The sequence below is a fragment of the Eurytemora carolleeae genome, unplaced genomic scaffold (genome assembly GCF_000591075.1).
Source record: "Eurytemora carolleeae unplaced genomic scaffold, Eaff_2.0 scaffold805, whole genome shotgun sequence".
Classification (NCBI taxonomy): domain Eukaryota; kingdom Metazoa; phylum Arthropoda; class Copepoda; order Calanoida; family Temoridae; genus Eurytemora; species Eurytemora carolleeae.
The window spans coordinates 131,582-158,734 of NW_019396832.1; the positions used below are offsets into that span (position 1 = coordinate 131,582).

General features: G+C 34.1%; 2 protein-coding genes and 1 long non-coding RNA gene across 7 annotated transcripts in view; all 3 read left to right on the plus strand.

Annotated features, from left to right (window-relative positions):
* LOC111709177 (zinc finger MYND domain-containing protein 11) overlaps positions 1–16,394 on the plus strand; it is a 23,223-nt gene extending 6,829 nt beyond the window's left edge. For 2 of the 5 annotated variants that reach the window (XM_023482787.1, XM_023482788.1), the window contains exons 9-24: positions 485–552; positions 1,598–1,681; positions 2,305–2,394; positions 2,617–2,674; positions 3,233–3,371; positions 4,915–5,010; positions 8,667–8,738; positions 9,411–9,507; positions 10,447–10,561; positions 10,713–10,986; positions 12,409–12,647; positions 12,894–13,015; positions 13,189–13,291; positions 13,717–13,804; positions 14,132–14,309; positions 15,041–15,289. In XM_023482787.1, coding sequence (XP_023338555.1) covers positions 485–552; positions 1,598–1,681; positions 2,305–2,394; positions 2,617–2,674; positions 3,233–3,371; positions 4,915–5,010; positions 8,667–8,738; positions 9,411–9,507; positions 10,447–10,561; positions 10,713–10,986; positions 12,409–12,647; positions 12,894–13,015; positions 13,189–13,291; positions 13,717–13,804; positions 14,132–14,309; positions 15,041–15,074 — 1,857 coding nt within the window. In that variant the 3' untranslated portion in view covers positions 15,075–15,289. Of the gene's footprint in view, positions 1–484; positions 553–1,597; positions 1,682–2,304; positions 2,395–2,616; positions 2,675–3,232; positions 3,372–4,914; positions 5,011–8,666; positions 8,739–9,410; positions 9,508–10,446; positions 10,562–10,712; positions 10,987–12,408; positions 12,648–12,893; positions 13,016–13,188; positions 13,292–13,716; positions 13,805–14,131; positions 14,310–15,040 lie in introns of all 5 variants that reach the window. The other 3 variants (XR_002766801.1, XR_002766800.1, XM_023482789.1) reach the window with 3 other exon arrangements.
* A 7-nt stretch (positions 16,395–16,401) lies between these two features.
* Positions 16,402–17,501, plus strand: LOC111709178 (uncharacterized). The gene is made up of 2 exons (XR_002766802.1): positions 16,402–16,998; positions 17,365–17,501. It is a non-coding gene; the product is annotated as an uncharacterized LOC111709178 (long non-coding RNA).
* A 969-nt stretch (positions 17,502–18,470) lies between these two features.
* LOC111709185 (neo-calmodulin) overlaps positions 18,471–27,153 on the plus strand; it is a gene marked incomplete in the record, with an annotated part of 9,545 nt that continues 862 nt past the window's right edge. The window contains 5 exon segments of the mRNA XM_023482798.1: positions 18,471–18,573; positions 21,760–21,829; positions 24,764–24,830; positions 25,282–25,336; positions 26,076–26,098. Coding sequence (XP_023338566.1) covers positions 18,513–18,573; positions 21,760–21,829; positions 24,764–24,830; positions 25,282–25,336; positions 26,076–26,098 — 276 coding nt within the window.

Genomic DNA, 27,153 nt, shown 5'->3' on the forward strand with positions numbered 1-27,153 from the left:
TTGAGTTCGTTGGTTCGTTGGTTCGTTGGTTCGTTGGTTCGTTGGTTCGTTGGTTCGTTGGTTTATGGTTCGTTGGGTCGTTGTTTCGTTGGTTCATTGGTTCATTGATTCAATGATTCATTGATTCATTGATTCATTGATTCATTGGTTCATTGGTTAATTGGTTCATTGGTTCGTTGGTTCGTTGGTTCTTTGGTTCGTTGGTTCGTTGATTCATTGGTTCATTGATTCATTGGTTCATTGATTCGTTGGTTTGTTGGTTTATTGGTTCATTGGTTCATTGATTCATTGATTCATTGATTCATTGATTCATTGATTCATTGATTCAATGATTCATCGATTCATCGATGTTTTTATTCAAAAGCTTCTAGTTAATTCCTAAACTAAAGATTTAAGAATGCCACAAACCCCTTTTTTCAATAACAAAGCAAAATCTTTTGTCCGACGTATCCTGCTTGAATAATGCTTGGTTATTATCTGGTAGGCGAAACAGATGTTTAGATCTTGTATAACAGAACTAGCTGAGATATCGGCCTGTAGGGACTGCTATAGGTTAGACTAATTTTAGTTTTTAGTTTAGAAAAAACATATCTTATCGAGCACTAGCCCGGGAACTCAACTTTCTTTTTCATAAGTCAACATATTCGACTGAGAACTTGAAACCAAGCCAAAAACAGTCTCGTGATTTTCCAGAATTCCTTAATCAAAATTTGAGATAAATCAAGTAAGGGGTTCATGAGTTATGATCAGACATATAAACAAACGAAAATTTATTACTACTCTATATAAAAAGTTGCTCCCTGTTGCTCTGAAATTTAAGATTTGGCTTAAAAACAGCAATTCGTTCTTAATGTTCTTAATTTTCGGGGGAAAAGTTCTTAAACTTTTCAAATGTTCTTAAATTTTATCTACATTTCCATCAAAATCTTGCAATACCTTAAAAAATATGAATGAGAAAAAATTAATCTTATAATACAGACAGACAGACAAGCAAAGTTTATATATAGATTGTTGAAATGTTATTTTATAGCTACATTAAAAACCAGCGTTTCGGATCCGGATCCGGTCGGATCAGTATCATTTGGTCGGATCCGGATCCGTATCAGGAAACGTTGATATGGATCCGGGTAGCGCCAAAAATTAACCAAAACCATGGAATAAATAAATCAAAATGGTTCGTAAATGTATTATTTACATGACGAAAATTTTTCAAAGTTATCTTTAATAATTCAATGTTTACATTTATATAATAGTAATGACGACATTTTTAACTTTAGGATTACTCAGCGGCAAATGCTCACATGGCGCAAATTTCAAATATATAAAGTATTCACAGAATCAAAAGTTACCTCGGATCCGGATCCGTATCAGAGTCAGGATCCGGATCCGGATCCGCGTGAAAATGATACGGATCCGAAACACTGTTAAACAGTGGCAAGAGGCGATAATAGGCATTTAGACTACATTAAAACAGCTTTAATTGATTCCCACATTAGATAAATTAACTTAAAACATGTTTTTTTGCAATTGTTATCATTTACAACTTTAAAACATACATTTTTGCAATTGTTTATATTTACAACTTTTGTTCTTCCAGGTTTGCCAGCACACGAGGAGATAAATATTGGTTTGCAAAACCCTGCAGACCCTTTCACGAGATAGTATACGCTCAACAGTCAGGGTAGGATAACAATTAAAGTGTATGCAAATAGTTTGCCAAAGCATTAAAGGGACCGTCAACGTATTTTAAATGGCTTACCATTTAGAAAGTCACATACCCCCTTGTCTACTTTTTTTTTGGTCCTACCCCGCTTAGTTCTAATAAATATTTTGCTCAGAAGTGTCTGAACATTAAGAAATATAGTAATTTAGACTTTAAAAAAAAAATGTTTATAATGAATAAAAAGCCCCCAATATTTTAATTAATTCAGCTACGGTTGTGAATAATTGGAAAGCCCTCTAAAATGGATATAGAAAAATATGTGACATTAAAATTTGACAACAAAATATTTAACTTATTTATTGACTTTTTTAACTTTCCGAATTGGTGGAATTCTGAAGATCTGACAAATGAATATTGCGTTGCCCCTCTTTACCTTGACTCTCCTAGGCTTTATTGATTATTTCTGAAAAGTCTATATCAGTCATAAGTCCATAAGTCATTCCCTCTCAAATACTGAGATGTAAGCCTCATAGGGAGGTAGTTTGTATAAATCGTAGATTCTGACCTGTTTAGGTTAAAAGTTGTCATACTAATTTATTTGCTTCTGAATTTTGTACCAAAATATCTAAAATTTTGTGAAGGTACCCCTACTGGCCGGCGAAAGTTGTTGGAACCTCGGAGGACGGGGAGCTGGAGGTCAGATTCTTCGGAGGATACCATCAGAGGGCCAGGTACAACAATCGGAGGTCACTTTAAGCCGGGGGAAGGGGCGTTGGCAACCTTACCCTTAAAGTTAATGTTATTATAAAAACAGTTCTTCTTACCAAATGTCTAAATTCAGCGATCTAAAAATTCTTGAACCAAATTTTTTTAGTTTTTTGTCTTTGATTTTTAAAGTATTTAAGTTCTCATTGATCATTTTTATAATGATGTAATTATTTACATGCTTATAGGGTCAATAAGAAGGATGTCAAACCAATCTCTACAAATGTTCATAGTCTGCAAATCAAGGTACAAGAGTAAAATTTGTAAAAACTAACTTTTTTTTAAAAACAGTTAAAATATTCACATTGGTAATAATATACAAAAACAGAAAACGACAGATATTTTCTCTAACTGATCTCTTACTGGTCAATAGTATGAAAATTTAATCAACAGCCACTGAAGAGATATCCACAGACCACATGTTGATTGATTGATTGATTGGTTTGTTTATTTATTAACTTGATTATCTTGATTAACTAGGTTGATTGTTTGACTTATTTATTCGTTTATTGATCGATCAAATGGTCAATTTTAAATATTAATTGATCAATTTATTTTATTCATTTATTATCTTGATTCATATATTTGATTTAAGATTGATTAATTGAGTGGTCTAGTATGATGTTGATTGATTGATTGATTGATTGATTGATAGATAGCAGACGGGTGGGTGGATCAAAGCTAGTGAAGAGCTAAGTAGGTATCTAGAACTATATAGATATAGAGGAGTCTAGTATATGATTGGTTGATTGATTGATTGATTGATTGATTGATTAATTGACTGATTGATTAATTGCTGTATAGAAGACAAGTGGGTGGAACAAGGCTAGTGAAGAGCTGAGTAGGTATCAGGAACTACTGGATAAGTGTAAACACAACTCTAACTTCCTGACCAACTACTACGGGGACCCGTTCGACGGAGAGAAGGTGTCACAGCTTACAGGTAAAAAATTGTAAATCTGCAAAAAAAAATTATCATTGTTTTATCGATGACAAAACGATTAAAGATTGTGCAACAATTTAAATTTGAAATAGAAGATGGGCTCAGCAACAATTTAAAGTTGAAATAGAAGATGGGCTCAGTATCATTTTGTCTAATTCATTTCAGTCTTAAGTAACATTTTGTCTACGTTCAATTTTGTCTAACTTTTCTTGGTTTAAGGTACATTTGGTCTAAATAACATTATGCCTAAAGTAACTTTTGATCTAACTTAACATTATGTCTAAAGTAACTTTTGGTCTAAAGTAACATTTGGTCTAAAGAAACATTTGGTCTACAGTAACATTTGGTCTAGAGAAACATTTGGTCCAAGTAAAATTTGGTTTAAAGTAACATTTGATCTACAGTAACATTTGGTTAAAGTAATATTTGGTCTACAGTAACATTTGGTCTACAGTAACATTTGGTCTACAGTATCATTTGGTCTAAAGAAACATTTGGTCTAAAAAAACATTTTAGTCTAAACGTACTTCTCACTCAGTCAAGGGGGTATATAGAAATAAATCTTGGGGAGAGGGGGCCTAATATGCGTGAAGCGGAATTTTTGTAAATTCAAAACATTTGGCTTCTTGAATACTTTAAAAGGTACACATACAGTCCCATTACCTTACAAGGACTACTTTATCTCTCCTTTAAACAAAACTAGCAGAAAAAACAGCAAACTAATTTTTTTTATGTTCTTCTCTCTTCAGATTCATATTTGAAAAGTGTGATAGCTCTGAGTTCTAGGAGGGGGGCTTATGCCCCCCCCCCATTTTACAGGCTTAGGAGGGCAAAACACCCTTGCCCCCCTCCCCTGTTACTTTAGATGAAATGTTAATTTAGACAGAATCTTACTTAGACCAAAAGCTACTTTAACCATAATGTTACTTTAGACAAAATCTTACATTAGACCAAAAGTTACTTAAACCATAATGTTACTTAAGAAAAAAGTTACTTTAAACATAATGTTATTTTAGACAAAAAGTTCCTTTACACATAATGTTACTTAAGACGAAATGTTAGTGAGACCTAATGTTACTTCAGAGTTCAGGATATGCGTTACTTAGACCAAAAGTTCTTAGACAAAAAGTTATAAGACCAAAATAAATTACACAAAACTTTACTGATCCAGAAGATGGGTGCGTTAATCACCCTGATAGCTTTTGAAAAAAATAAAGAAATCTTAAACACAAAAAAAATCTTTAAAAAATTTTAAAAGAAAATCAGCCCAACAAATATTTGTATAAAAAAATTGGCAATTTTTATTAAATATGTGTATTCTTCTGTAATGCCCCTAGATGTCCTTGGAAACATCGTAACTAGCAAGATATAGTTGAACCACTTAGACTAAGCAGAACCATTTCTTTTGTTCGCTCAGTCAAGCTGATGAGTGAAGAGAAGTAGTTCAACTAAATTTACCCAGCTCATCGATATCTCGCTATTCATTAATTGTGGTCTCTGAACTCCTAATCATCATTACATTATGCAAAAGCTTCTTTTTTAGGTGACAAGTTTGGTGGAGATAGTGAATCTGATAGTGAGGAGGATACAAACCAACCTGGAGAACCAGGCTCTTGTCTAGCTAATCTAGATTTCTCAGGTAAACCAGGATATAAGGCTACAGCTAATCTAGATTTCTCAGGTAAACCAGGATACAAGGATACAAACCAACCTGGAGAACCAGGATCTTGTCTAGCTAATCTAGATTTCTCCGATAAACCAGGATACAAGAATACCAATCTGAATAATTTGTAAAGATACCTCTAATATCCATTAAGTGGTATGTTCTATTTGCCACATAGTACTAACTGAAACACGCTCACTATAAACAAAACCCCCTTACTATCTGGAACAGCTATTATATTTGATACTTGGGTTTGGGTGACATTTCCTATTATATAATTATGAATGACAGTCACAATATAAGTCATTCACACATTCATTATATTATCCTTTTTTTCAACTTTTTTTGTTACTTCCTTCTTTTTGCCTTCTTAGCCTTCTTTTCAACCTTCTGTCTCCTCCTGGTTTCCCTCTCCATCTTGGCCAACTCAAGCTCATTTTCAGCAATGGCTAACTTAAGTTTAATGTCAATTGCTCTGTAACGTTCCATGTTCCCTGCAAAAACTTGCTTCCTGTTCTGCCAGTTCTTTTTCCTTTGCTTCAAGATCACTTTCTTGTTTGATGAGAGTGTCTTCCCAGGATTTTCCATGATTTTCCCATTTCATGAGTCTTTGATTCACCTTCTGCAAAATCTTCTTCTTTTCTTCCATGAGATTTGACTTGGATGTCTCTGCTTCATGTTTCCTCTTCTCCCTCTTCAAAAGTTTTATCTGCAATCTTATTCACAACTGACATAATTCCTTCTCTGTGTGCTTGCCTGTTGTGAAATTCCCTACTGTCATGATCTATGACAGTGTCAGCAGCAATCTTCTTTACCAATAGCTCTCCTTCAGCAATAAACTTCTTACCATATTCTTTCCTTTTCCTTGATTTGATATCATTTAAAGATCTTCTAAGGTCAACTTCCATAGGATTTTTCATCTTGTTGGTAGATACTGGCATTAGCATGATCTGATTGGTTGCCCTAGGATTGTGATCATATTTGACTCCCTCATAATCTTTGAATCCAGTTTGATGATATTTCTTCATCACTCTCACATATTCTGGCTACTTGCTTTTTGCAATATGGTAACCTTTACCTATTCCTGCTTGGAATTCATCAAAAGCAACTTGTTGAACTTTCAGTCCACCTCCTTTCTTCTTCTTCATTATAGACTTGTGCAAGTTGTACTGTAAGTTGTGCAAGTTGTAATGTTAACCTCTCTTAGATAGTCATTGAAATGTCTCACTTTTTCCCAACTTAACTCCTGCTGTGGAATGAAGTGCAAAGTTGGAGGAAAGGCCACTTTATGGTCTGGGTGATAATCCAACTCTTCTTGAATCTTTCTCACCAAGTTCTTCATGTCTTCAAGACTTGTTTCTTCTACAGAATTCTGCCATATTATAGCAGATATCCTCAATGGCTGATCTCCTTTATATGTTCTAAGGATTCTAATAATTTCTTCTCCCAGGGCAGTTGCTTTTCCACCAGACACAGAGATCCAATCCATCTGAAAATTTAAAACTTCTTCTGGCAAAACAACTGTCCATTTATCCCTAACCTGAGAATGTCCAATCACAAGGTTTCTGTAATTAGCTCTACTGTCACATCCTAAGTTAATGGAAGTTTTATGCTTTGGTAGCTTTGTGTTATAAGGATCCTCAGAAAGATACATATCCTTGTCCCTAGAAGAATCCTTCGAAAGATCCATATCCTGATCCCTAGGAGAATCCTTGGAGAGATCCTTTTACTCACAGAATCCTTGGAAAGATTCCTATATCTGGTGGAACCTTTGGAAGAATTCAATTCCGAACTCTTGGAGAAATCCATTTAAAAAAATCTTAGAGGTCTTAAAAAATCAATCTTTAGAAAATAACATGTGTGTTTCAGTTAATCAAAGGAATATAGTAAATATTTGTGTACATGAAATTTACTGATTGTTAAAATAGTACAATATAAGAATAAATTATAAAAATAAAACACAAGATAATCTTCAAGTCAAATTTATAAAAACATTGATCATATCCTTCTTCTCAGAATATAAATCTAGATGAGCTTCCCTGTTTGAATAACATTCAGAAGCTTGCAACTATTAACTCCTTGTTTGGTTAGAACATTTGCTAGTTGCTTACTACCTGAGACCCATGTAATGCTGTTGATGTCCCCTCTTTCCAGAAGCTGCTGATGACACCAATTTTTCTATGCAATCTCTTATCATCCACCACTGTTGTTGATTTGACAGCATCAACAGTTAATCTGTTATCTACAATACCATGTATCTTGATTGTTTTTGAAGGTAGATTCAGAATATCCTCCAGAACTCTTCTAATATGCAAATTAGTCTCCAGACCATCACAAATACTGAGAGCTTCTGTTGCTAGGGTGGACCTAACTACACGCTTTATTTTGTTTTTCTGCCAATCTAATACAGCACATTTCTTCTGCTTTGTGTCAGTTGGAAACACAATATGCCCTCCTGTGATATCTACTCCATCATTAAGGTTTCCTATAACAGCATCTGTGTAGCAAAGAATCTGCCAATCTCTAGGATTTTCTAGGGCTGGAATGAGAATTTCAGCTTTGTTCATCTTAGTGTTAAGCAAAGCTCTTCTCACTCTAATAAGATCATCTACAATTCTACATTCTGAATTTAGTGCTCAGTTCGATCATCTCAAATACAATCCAATTTAGTGCACCTGCCATTTTTCTCAAATCTGTCCTTTTAGATTCAGTAAGACTTGAAGTTTTCTCCTTCATTCGCTTCAGGTCCATTTCAATGATCTTTACATTGAATTAGTGTACTTTGATTGATCCAACACCATATTAACTCCACTTTGTTTTATGTAAAACCCTGTGAACATGAAACTTTCCTTCTCATTCTTTCCAACCTGGAAACTCTAAAGTATTGGATGTAGTATAAAATCATTGAATGAATCTGACCCAGCATGGATAAAGTCATTAACATGCAGACCCACAATACCAACAGTCCTACCAGCATCATCATGCATCACAAATAGTCCTGGGTGTTGCTCAGACTGTTGAAATTTGGCATCAAGGAGCTTTTCTCTTACTTTGAAATACCATTGACGGCTTGCGTCCATCAGTCCGTAAAGGCACTTAATTAGTTTCCACAACAAACCTTTGTCTACATTTGCCTCCTTAGGTGGTTTAATAAATATATCTCAAGTTTTGAACCCTGAAGAAATGCACTCTTTATGCCTGTAGTCTCGACCTTCCACCTCTTGGTAGCGGCAATACAAATAATAATTATTAAAATACTTTGCACAGTGTTGGGGAATCTTTTTGAAAATCACTGGTCTCTTCATATCCCCCTTTATCTCCTTTATTTGTCTAGCTAATCTAGATTTATCAGGTAAACAAGGATACAAGGATACAAACCAACCTGGAGAACTAGGATCTTGTCTAGCTAATCTAGATTTCTCAGGTAAACCAGGATACAAACCAACCTGGAGAACCAGGATCTTCTCTAGCTAATCTGGATTTCTCATGTAAACCAGGATACAAGGATACAAACCAACCTGGAGAACCAGGATCTTCTTTAGCTAATCTAGATTTCTCATGTAAACCAGGATACAAGGATACAAACCAACCTGGAGAACCAGGATCTTCTCTAGCTAATCTAGATTTTTTAGGTAAACCAAGAAACAAGGATACAAACCAACCTGGAGATTCGGGATCTTGTCTAGCTAATCTAGATTTCTCAGGTAAACCAGGATACAAGGATACAAGGGTATAAACCAACCTGGAGAACCAGGATCTTGTCTAGCTAATCTGGATTTCTCAGGTAAACCAGGATACGAGGATACAAACCAACCTGGAGAACCTCAAATTCATTAAATATGGTCCCTGTATACTTAACCTGAAAGTTGGAACAGACGCATCTAAAGATACTGAATCAATAAATGCATCTTCAAAGTAGTTTAGAGGGAAAATAAACCAAATTTCAAGTGACGCCTTGTTTTCAGGGTGACTAGCCTGACTCACAACAGTACCCTTTTTTCTATTTTAATAACAATGAGGAAGGTCATCACTTTTTTACAGTCCAATTCCGTCAATATTTTTTGTCTTGTCTCTACTTCATAAATGTGCATGTCACTTTTAAAGTGACATGCAGATTTCTGATAGACCGCTGTTTATCTGTATGGTACTTTTTGAAAGAAGGATCAGCTTCATTTGTATCTCTATTACTATTTATAGTGTTAAGGATATTATTTTTCTTAATTTTATGGCAACTTTTAATTATATCACTATTATAACAAAAAATGCCGGAGCTCTTGGGGAAGTTAGCCCCGATGGCGGTCTGGGCTCTCCAAGATGGGGGGGGGGGGGGGGTTTTCAGATCCTATCTTATCTTATCTTAATGAAAATACTACTAGGTCTACCCTCAACTCAACCTGTTTTGACTCCCCTGACTCCAATCTCACGAACATCTGGTCCGCAAACTCCAACCAATAGATTCCCAACCAAACTCAGGTAGTCAGAGAGTAGTATTCTGTTCTGGTAAACATAATTATCATTTCTTATTGGTTAGTCATCTACTTATATATACCTTGATTGTCTGTTCGTCGTTTTGGTTTGCAACCGTTAGACGTTGAAACGGCAGAACCAATCGGGCCCAAACATTTTTGTGGGAACTCACATTATCCCTGGGAAGGGTTGTATGATGGACTGAAACAAGGATTGAAAAAAATACCTTTAAAAAAATTCGTTTTTTTAATATCTACGAATAGAGCAACAGTTAAAAGTTAAAATCGTAGATACGCCAGCCAAGTCCTTTAAAATTCCCGATTATGACATACCTTTGATATGTTACAGTTCTTCTAAGGAACGTCCACATTTGATATGTTTTAATATCTTAAATTTTCTCCCAAAAAATGTCCACATTTGAGATGTTACATTTTCTCCCAATAAACGTCCACATTTAATATGTTACATTTTCTCCCAAATAACGTCCACATTTAATATGTTACATTTACTCCCAAATAACGTCCACATTTAATATGTTTTAATATCTTAAATTTTCTCCCAAAAAATGTCCACATTTGAGATGTTACACTCCCAAATAACGTCCACATTTAATATGTTACATTTTCTCCCAAATAACGTCCACTTTTTATGTTACATTTTTTCCCCCAAAACGTCCTCATTTTAGACGTTACATTTTCACTTAAAAAAACGTCAACATTTTATGTTACATTTTCTCCGAATAAATATCCACATTTTATTTGTTACATTTCTGACGTCAATCATTTTTTAAAATTTATTTACTTAATTCTGGCCAAGAAATGTTTACTTTAGTTCTATTATATATTGCCATTGAATTGTTTTTTTTTATGGAATTTCTTTTATTAAGAAATCTTTTCTGAAAATGAACGACAACATTTCCTTTATAAGTTAAACACATTGTTGTAGGCGGATAGAACCTAAACCTCTTGGAGGTATGGAAACCACAACTGCTAGTGTTCCCAACAACATCAATCAACAACAATCAATGATGTTGCCGTTAACAGTAGTTACTGTTCCACAGGTATTCACGTAACACGCTTAAATGGACTGTTGGCTTACTTTATAGTGACCCTCCGTCTAAACTTTTCTAGTCAAATCATTTTTGGAGTGATTGTCCGACGCAAAGATAATATTTCGTTAGATTTATTTCTTAACAGACTTTTCTGTTCTAGGTTTCACATCAACAGATGCAGATTCAACAACACGGTCTTCATCTGTCTGGTCTTACCCCTGGCCAACATATGCCTCAGCTGTCCCAATCCCAACAGCTGTCCCAGTCGCAGCAGTTGTCCCAACAAATATCCCAGTCCCTGACCCCCCAGCATGTTCCTCAATATCATAATCTTCAACCTCAGATATCTCAGCATCAATCTTTGCAGCAGCATGTTCAGATGCAGTCTCTCTCCTCCCCTCATCATCCTTCTCTTCATATACAGTTCGATACAGGTTAGTTGGTTTCAGGATAGTTGTCACTTTAGGTTAGCTGGTTAGTCAGGTTAGTTGGTTTCAGGTTAGTTGTCGCTTTAGGTTAGTTGGTTAATCAGGTTAGTTGTCGGTTTAGGTTAGTTGGTTAGTCAGGTTAGTTGGTTTCAGGTTAGTTGTCGGTTTAGGTTAGTTGGTTAGTCAGGTTAGTTGGTTTCAGGTTAGTTGTCGGTTTAGGTTAGTTGGTTAGCCAGGTTAGTTGGTTTCAGGTTAGTTGTCGCTTTAGATTAGTTAGTTAGCCAGGTTAGTTGGTTAGTTAGGTGATTTGGTTAGCTAGTTTAGTTGGTTAACTAGGTTAGTTGTTTAACCAGGTTTGTTTGTTAGCTTGGTAAGTTAGTAACCAGAGCTGAAAAAAATTAATCTGGAGATTAATAAAAAGAGAAAAAAACTTCATTTAATCTCGAGATTAAGAACTAAGCATTAATCCCGATATCCACTATTCAAAAGTTCCCAGCTCTGGTTAGTTGGTTAGCCAGGATAGTTAGTTAGTCAGATTATTTGGCTAGTCAGGTTAGTTGATTAGTCAGATTATTTCGTTATTCAGGTTAGTTGATAAGCCAGGTTAATTGGTTAGCCAGGTTAATTGGTTAGCCAGGTTAATTGGTTAGCCAGGTTATTTGGTTAGCCAGGTTAGTTGGTTTGCTAGTTAAGTTGGTTAGCAAGGTTAGTGGGTTAGTCAGGTTGGTTGGTTAGCTAGGCTAATTGGTTAGTCAGGTTAATTGGTTAGCAAGGTTATTTGGATAGTCAGGTTAGTTAGTTTCAAGGTTAGTTGGTTAACCAGGTTAGTTGGTTAGCCAGGTTAATTGCTTAGCCCGGTTAGTTGGTTAGCAAGGTTAGTTGGTTATCCAGGTAAGTTGGTTAGTCAGGTTAGTTGGTTAGCCAGATTACTCTGGTTGATTGGCGCTCAAAGTCAGTTGGTTAGCCAGGTCAGCTAGCGCTCTAGGTAAGTTGGTTAGCCAGGTCAGCTGGCGCTCTAGGTAAGTTGGTTAGCCAGGTCACCTTGCGCTCATGGGAGTTAGCCCCGATGGCGGTCCGGGCTCTCCAAAATGGGGGGGTCTTCAGATCCTCTCTTATCTTATCTTATCTTAGGTAAGTTGGTTAGCCAGGTCACTTGGCGCTCTAGGTAAGTTGGTTAGCCAGGTCAGCTGGCGCTCCAAGTAAGTTTGTTAGCCAGGTTAGTTGTCGCTCTAGGTTAGATGGTTAGTCAGGATAGTTTGTCTATGATCATTTGCATGAAGGCCATAGACGGCAGAACAGGATAGTACACCAATTTAAGACGATTAATGTTAAAAAGGCATAAATAGTCAAAAACTAGTGTCGTAGCGTCAAAAATAGAAATCAAGTAAAAAAAAAAATTGAATTTTCTTAATATTTTTTGGTGTTCAGGGTTGCAGCATGAGGATCTTCTAAATATTAGTCCCACTCATCATCTTCAGCAACCTCAGCTTCAGATTCATCTAGATCAACAACAGATACAACAAGATCAACAGATTCAACAACAGCAGTTACAACAGCAGCAGCAACAGCTTCAACAGGAACAGTTGATACAACAGCAACAGTCTCAAGCAGAACAGCAACAAACACAACAACAGCAGCAGATGCAGACGATCAGCCAACAAATTCAGGTAATAAAGAAAAAAGTAAAATTTATTACAAGCGTATATTTTATTGTGGCTATTGTCTAAATGGAAACTCTAGTCTTTAATTTTAACCTCTAGTCTTTAATTTTAACCTCTAGTCTTTAATTTTAACCTCTAGTCTTTAATTTTAACCTCTAGGCTTTAACTTTAACCTCTAGTCTGTTCTAGCCGAAGTGTCCGGGCGTGAACCTCGTCGTGTTATGGTACATATTCTAAAATAAAGTTGTTTAGATTCCTTCTGAGTTTGGTGTGAAGGATGATCAGAACAAGCTGTTGAGACCTTTGGTCAAGGAGGAGCTTAGGGAGGAGGGGGAGGGAGACGATGCTGTTTCATCCAGTAGCCATCTTACAAGGTAATTTACCAAGCCAAATATCCAGTAGCCATTTTACTAGGTTAGTTACCAAACCAAATATCAAGTAGCCATTTTACTAGGTTAGTTACCAAACCAAATATCCGTTAGCCATCTTACTAGGTTAGTTACCTTAAACCAAATATCCATTGAACCAAACATGATGTTATTTCTAGGTTTGTGAGTGTATCTGTGCAGACTCCCAACAAGTTATTAAGAATGGTTGCTGAAGAGATTTGTGGGCAGAACAGGGGGAAACCAGCGGATAAGGACTTTAAGGTATTAATTACAGTGTCCACATCACGTTTGCCATAAGTGAGACTTGCAATATTAGTTACTTAAGTAATAATGGAAAATTTAACAGTGTTTGGTACTTTCCCTAAGGCATTTTCATAACGGCAACTTCCAAAAGGTATTTACCAAGTGGCAACTTCCCAAATGTTCAATTTTCCACTAGCCTGTTCTAGCCGCAGTACTCGTCCCCCATTTCAGCCTGCGGTGCATCAGAAGGCCTAACCTAATCTTTGGAGAGTTGCCGCTTGGGAAATCGATTATTTGGAAAGTTTGGGGAAATATCTAAAATCAATTTAATAATGGCAACGTATGCAGATAAAATTTTATGTTTAAAAATAATTTAAACAAAAACATTGAATTTCAAAATCCCAAAAAAATCCAGCATGAAAGCATACAAGTGTTGAAACTAGGAGTTTGCCGAGAAGCTTCGAGCTGAATTTGATCAAGAGAAGAAGAGAGCTGTAAATGTTGCAACAAGAAGTCTGGAGAGAGATCTTGGTAAATTTTTTTCTTTGCTTGTAATCTATATAATAAAGCTCTTCGTTTATAAATAAAGATTTGTTAGCTATAGCTGGCCAAACGGCTGGACCAAATTGCCATTGGGTAAAATAGACTACGCCGGGCACTTAAGCTAGTTTTCAATAAATATAATTTTTTTCCCTGCTGTTTGCACGAAGCCAAATTTATTTTAATAGTTTTATTTCTCAGTATTGGGGAAATGAATTATTAATGTATGTGTTTATTGGGGGAGGAGGGGGGGATTATTGTTTTTTTCATCGTTCTGTATTGATTGGGGAAAATGTTAATCCTAATATTGTTGTATAGAGAGATTAAAGGCGGACCACACAACTGAGCTGGAGAACCTATCGGAGAAGCAAAGGGTTGAGTTGAGTGAGAGTAAGAGGAAGCAGTGGTGTTATAATTGTGAATCAGAGGCTATATACTGGTGCTGCTGGAATACAGCTTACTGTAGTACTGACTGCCAACAGTCACATTGGCACAGGTATACGGACAGGTTGATTGACAGATTGATTGATTAGTTGATTGGTTTTCATTTATTGATTTAGTGTTTTGCAGTCGTTGATCGGTTGGTTGATTGATTGATTGAATGGTATGGGTATGGATTCATTGATTAATTAGTGAATTGGTATAGCCTTGTTGATTGATTTGATTTGATTTGATTGATTGATTGCTTGATTACTTGCTTGATTGATTGATTGATTGATTGATTGATTGCTTGATTGATTTACATTCATTCAAGTGTATATAAGAATATTTTCATTGATTGATTGATTAGTATAGGTAAAAATTGAATGATTGGTTGATTTATTGGTTCACATTCCTTGATTAATTAATTGATTGGTTGACCAGCATCGGTATACATTGATTAATTGGTTTATCGGTAGACATTAATTTATTGATAGATTGATTAATTAATTTATATAGTCATTTTCTTTGCTTTATTGATTAAAATATTATTGCATTGATTGATTGATTAATTAATTAATTAATTAGGTATATATTCATTGCTAGGTTGATTAAATAGCTGTGCATTGATTTGATCGATTGATTGATTGATTGGATGGTTGGTTGATTTATTGATTGATTGATTGATTGATTGATTGATTGAGTGATTGATTGATTGGAAACGGTGAACATTTATTGATAGACTTCTTAATATCTCTTCCATTGAGATTCACAGAAAGAAAGTTATTTGATAATTTATCTTTTTAGAGAGCATAAGCGGATGTGCAGAAGAAAACGATAAATCTGAAACCTTGGTTTATGCAACAATCCTATAATTTAATCATCCTCTCCCCTTCCTTCTTAGTTAAAAAGAAACCTGGTATAATGCAACAATGTGAACAGGAACAGTTTCTGCTTCAATAGTTTTGAATTGGTTTAACTCGTGTTATAAACGTGTTAATCAATTTTTCCATTTTCATTCTTTCTAGTTTCATCAGTAATTCAGATGCATTAAAGGGACTGTGTGTGTAATTTCAAGTGACCCTCCATTCAAAGATGTTATTGTCCGATCTTCAATTGTTCTCTTGAAAGCTATGTCTGATACAGAATGAACTAGATATCAATGTTTTTGTTTCCTTAAACTGTTTTTTTTTTCATTTGCGGTTTCTCTGCACAATTGACTTGCGCATTTCTTGTTTATAATAGAGAAACTCACTAAAATAAACGCTTGACGAGTAAGACGAACGATCGTCAGTTTCTTCCACACTTTACGGATTCAAGGGTGCCGTTGTAAATCGAGCATTGTAATCTTTCGATTGAGGGTCACGTAGAGTAACTTTAAGAACTTGACCAAATTGCTTCAAATTGAAGGGGTTGTGACCTAAAGACAATTTTACTTTTAAAGATTTTAAAACTAGCTTTTCTATCTTGTAACATGTTTTTGAGTGTGAACTTCTTCAGTCATTCTGGAATTGAGTGTTTTATATCGTTGTAATTAAACTAGACAAATGTTTTTAAATGTTTTTAGTCCAATTCGCCATTGATGTTAAGATTGATCGTCTTTCATTTCTAACAATTACTTAGAAGAAAGTGTTATTTTGAAAATATTCTAATTTCAAATTAGAATAAATCTCGTGTGTGAAACCAAAATTGATGCAAAATTATTGGAAATTTTGAAAAATCGTTTCTTAATCAAGATTATTTTTGTATTTGAAATCTAACTCGTTCAGAATTCATTGATTGTCAAGTTGTACACTGTACAGTTTTCCCCATTCTTGTACTTTATAGTGCTGAGAAGTACAGCTTTGAATGTCAGTACGCATTTTAAAACATATCTTAAAAATCCTCGAATTTCCTGTACAATGTACAGGAAACGGTTATCTGTGTACAATATGCTCCTTCTTAAGATCTGAAAAAATGTTTATCTTTTTAAATCCTGCAGGGTTCAGTTTTCAAGTCATTTCAAGTATGTATTGTACAGTTTTTACATTTTATGTACAGTAACAAGAAGTTTTATTTGCTTTTTTTATTTCTATGTAGTGTATGTACATAATTAAAGCTAATTTCCGAAAAATCAATAGATCTAAAAATGTGCGAACCATCTTCCCTAAAATATCTCAAGGCAAGTCTGAAGTTTGAAAACTTTATTTTAAAAAAAAAGTTTGTGTAAAATGTTGAACTTTTGCATTTATGAGCTCTTATAAAAGTGAAAAAGATTTAATTTTTAACAACTTTTTATGGGCTTAAAATATCTATAATTTCGCGGTGTTTCTTCTTTATTTTTTTCCTTTCTACCCCTTTTATTTTATTTTAGTGAAGATTTATTCTTAATAATTCAGTTTTCTATCCTAAGTTAACAGAACTGAACCAAATAGTCTTGCTTTTTCTAATAGATCCATTTTCAAATCTTTATTGTATTGCCTATGCTAGTGGAGATGGTTTTAATATCTTGCAATTACGGTTATGCAATGTTTTCGATTTTAATGAAAATGCTATCGCTCATACTTTTTTATTTAATTCTTACTTTTTGACTTCCTACACTTGCTTACTTTTATAATACGATACTTCCCTTTTTTAAGGCCGTGTTTTCCATGTACTCCCAGTTATTTTCCATGTACTCCACAGTTTTTCATGTACTCTTCAGTTTTCCGTGTACTCCCCAGTTTTTCATGTACTCCCAGTTTTCCACGTACTCCCCAGTATTTTAAGGACAATTCTTTTTACAGGTTCTCACATTTTTCCCCGCATTACCTTGTTGTCTAGGCAATTCTTGTTTTCCCGGTACTCCTAGTTTTCCTGGTACTTCTTGTTTTCCCGGTACTCCTTGTTGTCCAGGTACTCTCTGTTTTCCAGGTACTCCTTGTTGTCCAGGTACTCTCTGTTTTCCATGTACTCCTTGTTGTCCAGGTACTCTCTGTTTTCCAGGAACTCCTTGTTGTCCAGGTACTCTCTGTTTTCCAGGTACTCCTTGTTGTCCAGGTACTCCCTGTTTTCCAGGTACTCCCTGTTTCTTGGAGTTTGTTTTTTAGAAACAACGTTTTTCCCTGTTCTTTCATTTTCGTTCTTCTTCCCGTTTATCCTGGAATTCCCAGTTTTCTCCAGGTTCAAATCTTTTCCATTGTTTTCCTTTCTCTTAGAATTCCTTGTCTCTAACTATATATATTGTAGTGTATAGTGTTTAGTGCTCCCTAATTTTATATTATGTTTATAAATAAATTGTGTAAACTTATATTATTTTATTTTTTTAGGCATAGATTTAATTTTTAGTGGCCTGAGATCGGAACTTATGTTTAAATTATTACTGATCTTGAACACATGATCTTGATATCCAATGTGGATACTATTAAATTTGAGGATATGAAAGGAACATGGATGGATAACAATGCTTGATCGAAAGATTTATCTAACCCAAAACTCCTGACATCTATCTCGTAAAATAAATGGATTCAGATAAGTTCTGTTAAAAACTAATCCTTGGATCCAACTGTCACAAAACCAGTGGACGGGGGGGTGTTATTGGCCGATCTTCAATTGTTCTCTTGAAAGCTATGTCTGATACAGAATGAACTAGATATCAATGTTTTTGTTTCCTTAAACTGTTTTTTTTTTCATTTGCGGTTTCTCTGCACAATTGACTTGCGCATTTCTTGTTTATAAGAAGCAATAGAGAAACTCACTAAAATAAACGCTTGACGAGTAAGACGAACGATCGTCAGTTTCTTCCACACTTTACGGATTCAAGGGTGCCGTTGTAAATCGAGCATTGTAATCTTTCGATTGAGGGTCACGTAGAGTAACTTTAAGAACTTGACCAAATTGCTTCAAATTGAAGGGGTTGTGACCTAAAGACAATTTTACTTTTAAAGATTTTAAAACTAGCTTTTCTATCTTGTAACATGTTTTTGAGTGTGAACTTCTTCAGTCATTCTGGAATTGAGTGTTTTATATCGTTGTAATTAAACTAGACAAATGTTTTTAAATGTTTTTAGTCCAATTCGCCATNCATTCCGTACAGTCGTCTCTGAAGTCTTATCCTTGATGAGTAACCCTGTATAATGGTTCCTACAACTTTAGACTTGTTTACTTCTGTATCGAATCCTTGTTTTATTTTCCTATTCAAAGCATATTTAAAACATATTTAAGGAAGAAAACTGAATTTAATCTTTAGATCTATTGCGTCTCCTCCTTTGTGAGAAATTCTGTACTGTGTGATCTGCTTATTTAAAAAAAGATCAAAATAATGTTTTTAGTAAAAATGAAAACAGATCATGTTGAAAAAGCTGAGAAGACGGGGAAAAATGGTAAGAAATAATTATTTGAAGCACTTTTTATATAGACTAAATCTATTTTGTTTTTAATTAGTTCGATCGATTTTTCACCAATTTTGAAATGCAAATAATATTAATAATTCACTGAATTTTTTTTTATTTACAAATTTTTAAAGGGCCCTATGTAAAGTAGTTATCTTGAGTATGCAGTATTGTGGACAAATTCTTTATGAATTACTTTAGACATAAAAAACGTTTACACCATGTATAATTACTGAGTTTGAGTGCATGGTCGACGCTCAAAATCATGAATTTGGGTGGGTACGTTTTCAGAATCTTTTTTTTAAAATTTTTAATAACGACGACGAAAAATTGAGTAAAAATTCTACAGTGAAAAATGGTTAGGAACATATTTCTCAAAAGGAAGTGTCAATAAATCAATGTTAGAATCAATTATTTCGTTTTCATCATTATATTGAATTTCTTATTTCTTATGAATTTATTCGCAGATTTCTACAAATTCTTCAAATGTCGTCTTTTCATAAAAAATTCTAGAAAATCTGCAGAATATATTTGTAATAATCAGAGAATATAGAAACTAATAATTGAATAAGATTACTTATTTTCGATGATAAAATTTATTTTTATTTTCTTAACCTATTCCTAAACAAGCAATAAGTTTACTGTAGAATTTTGTTTACACTTTTGTCGTCGTTATTTAATAGTTAAAAAAAAACAATTCTAAAAATGTATCCACCCAAAAGTACGATTTTGAACGTCGACTTTGCGCTCAAACTCAGGATTTACAGATCTTTAAAAAGTTTTAAACGTCTCAAATGAATCCTAAAGAATTTTTCCACTACACTGCAAACTCAGTTCAACTACAGGGTGTCCCAAAAAACATGGGAATTCAGTGACGAATTCGATATCGTCTTTGTTATGAATTAGCATTGTGTCACCTAATTTTAAAAGCCATCATGAATTTGGGTGGGTACGTTTTCAGAATCGTTTTTTTAAATTATTAAATAACGACGACGAAAAATTAAATAAAAATTCTACAGTGAACTAATTAGATGGTTAGGAACATATTTCTCAAAAGAAATTTGTCAATAAATCAATGCTAAAATCGATTATTTCGTTTTCATTATTATATTGAATTTTTTTTATTTTTTATGAATTTATTCGCAGATTTCTACAAATTCTTCAAATGTCGTCTTTTCATAGAAAATTCTAGAAAATCTGCAAAAATATTTGTGAATAATGAAACTAGAATAATGAGAATATAGACACTAATAATTGAATAAGATTACATATTTTCGATGATAAAATTAATTTTTATTTTCTTAACTTATTCCTAAACAACTAATAAGTTTACTGTAGAATTTTGTTTACATTTTTGTCGTCGTTATTTAATAGTTTAAAAAAACAATTCTAAAAATGTATCTACCCAAAAGTACGATTTTGAACGTCAACTTTGCGCTCAAACTCAGGATTTACAGATCTTTAAAAAGTTTTAAACGTCTCAAATGAATCCTAAAGAATTTTTCCACTACATGCACTGCAAACTCAGTTCAACTACCTTACATAGCCGGTCTGTCCCTTTAAGTGTAATTTCAAGTGACCGATTTACAAGGGTACCCTTTAAACCTTAATCTGAAAATGAAAATGAAAAAGAATGTGGAGCTAGGATAACACCTGACTCGACCGCTGCTACTTTTGATAATTTCTCAATTGTTTCTTATTAGCAATAAGTACGCAATTATCACTTTTGCAGAGAAACCATAAATGAATATGAACATTTAAAAATCTAATTCATCCATCAGGCAAAACTTTACAGAGTACCGTTGTAAATCAAGCAATGCAATCTTTATTTAAAGGGTAAAATAAAATAAAGCTTACGGTCCCTTTGATATGATTTACCGTATTTTAGCTTTTTGACGAAGAAATAAGTACTGCAGTGTGTAATAAATATGACACTTTCTTGATTCTTGAATCCTGAAACGGTTGTACGGAATTTATACTGTCTGTTCCTTATATTCATCTTTAGAGACGGCTGTACGGAATTTATACTGTCTGTTCCTTATATTCATCTTAGAGACAGCTGTACGGAATTTATACTGTCTGTTCCTTATATTCATCTTAGAGACGGCTGTACGGAATTTATACTGTCTGTTCCTTATATTCATCTTAGTATCACTATACTAAATCAAAGAATTATTTGAAAAGACGATTTCGAATTCGTCATTGAATTCCCATGTTTTTTGGGACACCCTGTACCTTACATAGCCGGTCTGTCCCTTTAAGTGTAATTTCAAGTGACCGATTTACAATGGTACCCTTTAAACCTTAATCTGAAAATGAAAAGGAAAAAGAATGTGGAGCTAGGATAACACCTGACTCGACCGCTGCTACTTTTGATAATTTCTCCATTGTTTCTTATTAGCAAAAAATACGCAAATCACTTTTGCAGAGAAACCATAAATGAAAATAAACATTTAAAAAATCTAATTCATCCATCAGGCAAAACTTTACAGAGTACCGTTGTAAATCGAGCAATGCAACCTTTATTTAAAGGGTTGAATAAAATAAAGCTTACGGTCCCTTTGATATGATTTACCGTATTTTATCTTTTTTACGAAGAAATAAGTACTGCAGTGTGAAATAAATATGACACTTGATTCTTGAATCCTAAAAAAATTAAATGTACAGTAAGACTAATAATTTTTGGATCATAGAGACGACATTTAAACAATCTTATCAGTTTTTTTGTGTTGTTATAAAGCAATTATAGTTTAAAAGTGATCTTATTAATTTTACTATTTTTAACCACAGCTTGAGTCTCACAGCGGTCTCCATTTTACAGAATTAAAAAAAAAGAATTTTTAAATGTCCATATCAAGTGGGATACACTGTGTCAAGGTAATCAGGAGGATTATTAAGAGGTGTCCGCAAAGGAGGATACGTTAGAGACGGCTGTACGGAATTTATACTGTCTGTTCCTTATATTCATCTTTAGAGACGGCTGTACGGAATTTATACTGTCTGTTTCCTTATATTCATGATTCCCTGTAACTATAAACAGCTTTCTTTCCTTGCCAAATCATTAAATAAGCCATTAAAGACCACATTCAAGGCAGAAGACTTAATTTTACTTTGTAATCGTCATTGAAAAGTTTGATGTCGTCTTTGTTAGTAACCTTTTACAAAATGTCACTTAAGGTCCAAAAGAGAAATGCGCCCTTTGTAAAACTCCTTGTGAAGTGTGCATCAGAAATAAGGAACTCGCAGAGTAAGTACAAAATACAACTTTTTTTAAAATAATCTATTTCCGGTTTCCAAGAATCTCCCTGTTGCTATTTCCAAGAATCACCCTGTTGCTATTTCCAAAAATCACCCTGTTGCTATTTACAAGAATCACCCTGTTGCTATTTCCAAAAATCACCCTGTTGCTATTTCCAAAAATCACCCTGTTGCTATTTCCAAAAATCACCCTGTTGCTATTTTCAAGATTCCAAAAATCACCCTGTTGCTATTTCCAAAAATCACCCTGTTGCTATTTTCAAGATTCCCCCTGTTGCTATTTCAAAGATTCCCCCTGTTTCTATTTCCAAGAATCCCCCTGCTACTATTTCCAAAAATCCCCCTGTTTCTATTTCCAAGATTCCCCTGTTGCTATTTCCAAGATTCCCCCTGTTGCTATTTCCAAGAATCCCCCTGTTGCTATTTCCAAGAATCACCCTATTGCTTTTTACAAGAATCTCCCTGTTTCTTTTTCCAAGATTCCCCCTGTTGCTATTTCCAAGAATCCCCCTGTTGCTATTTCCAAGAATCACCCTGTTGCTATTTACAAGAATCTCCCTGTTTCTATTTCCAAGATTCACCCTGTTGCTATTTCCAAGAATCACCCTGTTGCTATTTCCAAGAATTCCCCCTGTTTCTATTTCCAAGATTCCCCCTGTTGCTATTTTCCAAGATTCCCCCTGTTTCTATTTCCAAGATTCACCCAGTTGCTATTTCAAGAATCCCCGTGCTGATATTATCAAGAATCACCCTGTTGCTATTATCAATTTTAATGTCAACCTCGACTAGTGTAAGTTTTTACAAATTAATCCCTAATAGTTGGGGAATATAATCCTAAGGGGGAATGCACACGATTTACATTTTGTTGAAAAGATACAAACAGAAAACATTTTGTCACTTGAAATCACAATTTTTCTCATACAGTAAGACCCATTTAAAGGAAGTGACCGTCTAAACATGGTTGTTGAGGTGAGAGTGCAGCATTGTAGAACATTTTATTAGGATTCATTTGAGACCTATTAGCACGTTTTTACGGTGTGTGATTGGTTAATAATAGCAGAATTTCTTTTAATATTTTCCAAATTGTTTACTTAAGTTAAGGTTTGGTCAATAAATTTACAGACAACAATGATGACGGGGAAAAACCGTGTGGCGGGAAGTGAGGGTATTTTCCGAATGGGGGGGGGGTCCCATTCGTGTGAGGATATTGGGGGGAAGGAAGACGAATAAATCATATTTTTGTGTCACGCTGTGTTATAGAAACTTAAAAATGTAAATTAGCAGTCAGGGGCGGATACAGGGGGGGGGCGGGGGGACATTTGCCCCCCCCCCCTGAATCTGGAATTTTTTGTTCCTATTTTCAGAATAGCTTCTCAATAGCATGCTTAAGGGAAAGAAACCCTAGTGTGCAAAACAGAAAAAAAATCTGTCTTAATAAACTATTATGTGTGAAAAGTTAAAAATCTAGTTTTTTAGTCTTTAGTCATTAATTTTGACTCTTTTTAAGTTTTTTAAGTCAAAAAAATTTTCGCCAGCGGCGCGATTTTTTGTTCCTAATTATGGATTTTTTTATTCCTAAAAAATCTTGCCCCCCCCCTCACTTAAATCCTGTATCCGCCCCTGTTAGCAGTTTAACAAAAGGTCTAGAAAATTAGTAAAAAAGAATGAATACTTGAGACTAAGTTGTTGTTATTAGTTGTATGTAGGCAGGAATAATCAAACTGAAGAACTTGTCTATATAAATAATTGAAAGGATCAGACAAAAATTAATCAACGACAGAACTAACAAAATGACAAATCAATGCATAAAACATGAAATATTAATACACAAGGCTTTTAGGGCGCTTCGCGCCCTTCTTCTATTTCAATTGTGAGCATGTTTGTACATTTTAAAACAAAAACAAACAAAGAATATTTTCAAAAATTGAGTTTTGTTTGAGGCAATTTTTGAAAATTCGATCATCCATAACCCTTCCCTGTTACAAAGATTCAGCCTGCTTATAAACAGTCCCATTAATTAATTTTTAAGACAGGGCTGACTTTGAAGCGTCGCAACGCCCTAAGCTTAGATTTTACCGCTCTAACACACTGTTCTGTAGCCGGCCCTTTCCATGTACATTTTAGCACTGTAAAGCACTTGTAGGTAGCGTTGGGTTTTTAGAAGTAATTGGGAAAATTCTCAACAATTTCAGCTTGAGAGCGTAAGACCAATAAATCGCAGTGCTGGGGTCACACAAGGTCCCCAAAAAAATTGGGCCCGATCGGTTAAGCCGTTTTTACGTTTATTAGATACAAATAGACAAACAAACAAACAGACACCCAATCAAAGTTTATAAATGTTCATTGTTCAGTATTATGGGAAATCTGAAAGATAAAGATGTTCAACATTATAAAGAAATATTAATGTATATTCATTGTTCTGTATCATAGAAAATTTGAGAGATGAAGATGTTTAACATTAGAAAGAAATATTTATATGGGTTCATTGTTCAGTTATATCATAGAAAATCTGAAAGATGAAGATGTTCAACATTATAAAGAAATATTGATTTATGTTTATTGTTCAGTATTATGGAAAATCTGAAAGATGAAGATGTTCAACATTATAAAGAAATATTAATTTATGTTCATTGTTCAGTATTATGGGAGATATAACAGATTAAGATGTTCAACAATATAAAGAAATATTAATTTATGTTCATTGTTCAGTATTATGGGAGATATAACAGATTAAGATGTTCAACAACATTATAAAGAAATATTAATTATATTTATTGTTTAGTATTATGGAAAATCTGAAAGATGAAGATGTTCAACATTATAAAGAAATATTAATTTATGTTCATTGTTCAGTATTATTGAAAATCTGAAAGATGAAGATGTTCAACATTATAAAGAAATATTAATTATGTTTATTGTTCAGTATTATGGAAAATCTGAAAGATGAAGATGTTCAACATTATAAAGAAATGTTTCAAATGTTTGACAAGGTAAAATTTTTTTTTAATAATTTTCTGCTATAGGGTCCTCCAGAAAGTGGGAGATTACACTGACGACTTGAAACTCTTTAAATATGATTCTTTAGCGTTGAATTTGCTTTTTATTATTTCCTATACCATAATCATCAATTTGGGAAAACTAATAAAATTTCGTCCAATTGTCGTCTTTAATGGGCTTAATTCTACATAATTTGTCTTGTTTATGCAGTGATAACCAGAAAACTCTGAAATAGAAAGACGACTTTAAAGCTGTACTTAATATTTGATGTTGTTTATACAAAGCAAATAGTTTTACAAGACACTTATCACAAATAAAGTGAAATGGGTCTGTTTACACTACACAATTGCATATTGCATATTGGACTATTGAAAGCCATAAATTAAGTCTGAAAGTCGTCTTCAAATTCCAGAGTTTTCTGGTTCTCCCTAAATCTTGATCTAGGACGGAGATGGAACTATATCTGTTAAAGAGTTGGGAACTGTTCTAAGAACTCTAGGTTTGAATTCATCAATTTTAGATTTAAAGATAAATGTACATACAGTGAGACCCAGAAAACTGTGGATACAGGAAGACAACGTTTTATCATTTCTTATACGTATTTGATCTTGTTACAAAGAAATTAGATATAATCTATTAAATCACTTATTAAGTAATATGGGTCTGTTTAAACTTAACAATTGCTGTGTCTCATGTTCATTGGATTATTTAAAGTCATAACTTAAGCTTAAAAGTCGTCTTTTTTTCTTCTCCATAGTTTTCTGGTTCTCAATGAATTTTGTCACTTTAAGGTCAAGAACAAACAAGCGATTCACTACAGTAATTAATTAACCTTTGTCTGTGGTCTATGATGAATAAGATAAATTTCTTTTTCTCTCGGAAAAATGATTATTTTCAATGGTGGTTTTCAATGCAGAAAAACGACGTTATATCGACCTCTGTGTAAGTCAGAAAATTTATCTCAGCGTACCATTCACATTTTTAAATAGTGTGTTAGCTCTTTGTTGATTCTGCATAATCTGTAGCCATTGTCCAAATTTAATGAATTTGAGCCGCGGCCTAAATCTGCCAGAAACTGGTTTCAATCGAGCGTCGGCTTAAATATTGAAAAATTGAATACAATTTTAAGTGGAATCAACCATATTTCAGCCACGGCTTAAATTTAAGCCGCGGCTCAAATTCATTAAATTCGGCCTCAAGTTTTATTTAATTTTATTTTATCTGCTATTTTTGTTTAGGATTGAACCCCAGCGAAGAAGAGGTTTCTTTTATTTTTGGAATAAATAATTAATTAATTAATTAATGTTCAGTGTAAAATAACCTTACATTATTACAGGAAAAATCTCATTCTCATAAATAATTCATTGATAAAGGTTGAAGAAATGATCGAGGAATCGGATAAGGACGGAAGTGGCTCAATCGATNACCCTGACTTATCTGCAGTTCTGAGAGATAAGGTAACCCTAACCTAGCTGCAATTCTGAGAGATAAGGTAAACCTGACTTATCTGCAGTTCTAAGAGATAAGGTAACCCTGACCTAGCTGCAGTTCTTAGAGATAAGGTAACCCTGACCTAGCTGCAGTTCTGAGAGATAAGGTAACCCTGACCTAGCTGCAGTTCTGAGAGATAAGGTAACCTGACCTAGCTGCAGTTCTGAGATATGAGGTAACCTGACCTAGCTGCAGTTCTGAGAGATAAGGTAACCTGACCTAGCTGCAGTTCTAAGAGATAAGATAACCCTGACTTAGCTGCAGTTCTTAGAGATAAGGTAACCCTGACTTAGCTGCAGTTCTGAAAGATAAGGTAACCTGACCTAGCTGCAGTTCTGAGAGATAAGGTAACCCTGACTTAGCTGCAGTTCTGAGAGATAAGGTAACCCTGACCTAGTTGCAGTTCTGAGAGATAAGGTAACCCTGACTAAGTGGCAGTTCTATGAGTTTCCATTATTCCAGCGAAAAATATTCTTAAACACACTGTTTTCTAGGAACAATATATTTGACATCCCATTTAATTTTTTTAAATAATATTTTTTGCTTGTTTAGTTTCTTTTGGTTTTTAACATTTCATTTTTAACTAAAATCTACTTTTTTTTACTCTTTAGAGGTTTGGTCCATCACTATCACCAAATTTTAAATATATTCTAGGAACAATTTACTATGAAAAACCCTTGTATTCTAGGAACTATATATTATGAAAACCCCTGTATTCTAGGAACTATATATTATGAAAACCCCTGTATTCTAGGAACAATATATTATGAAAACCCCTGTATTCTAGGAACAATATATTATGAAAACCCCTGTATTCTAGGACGG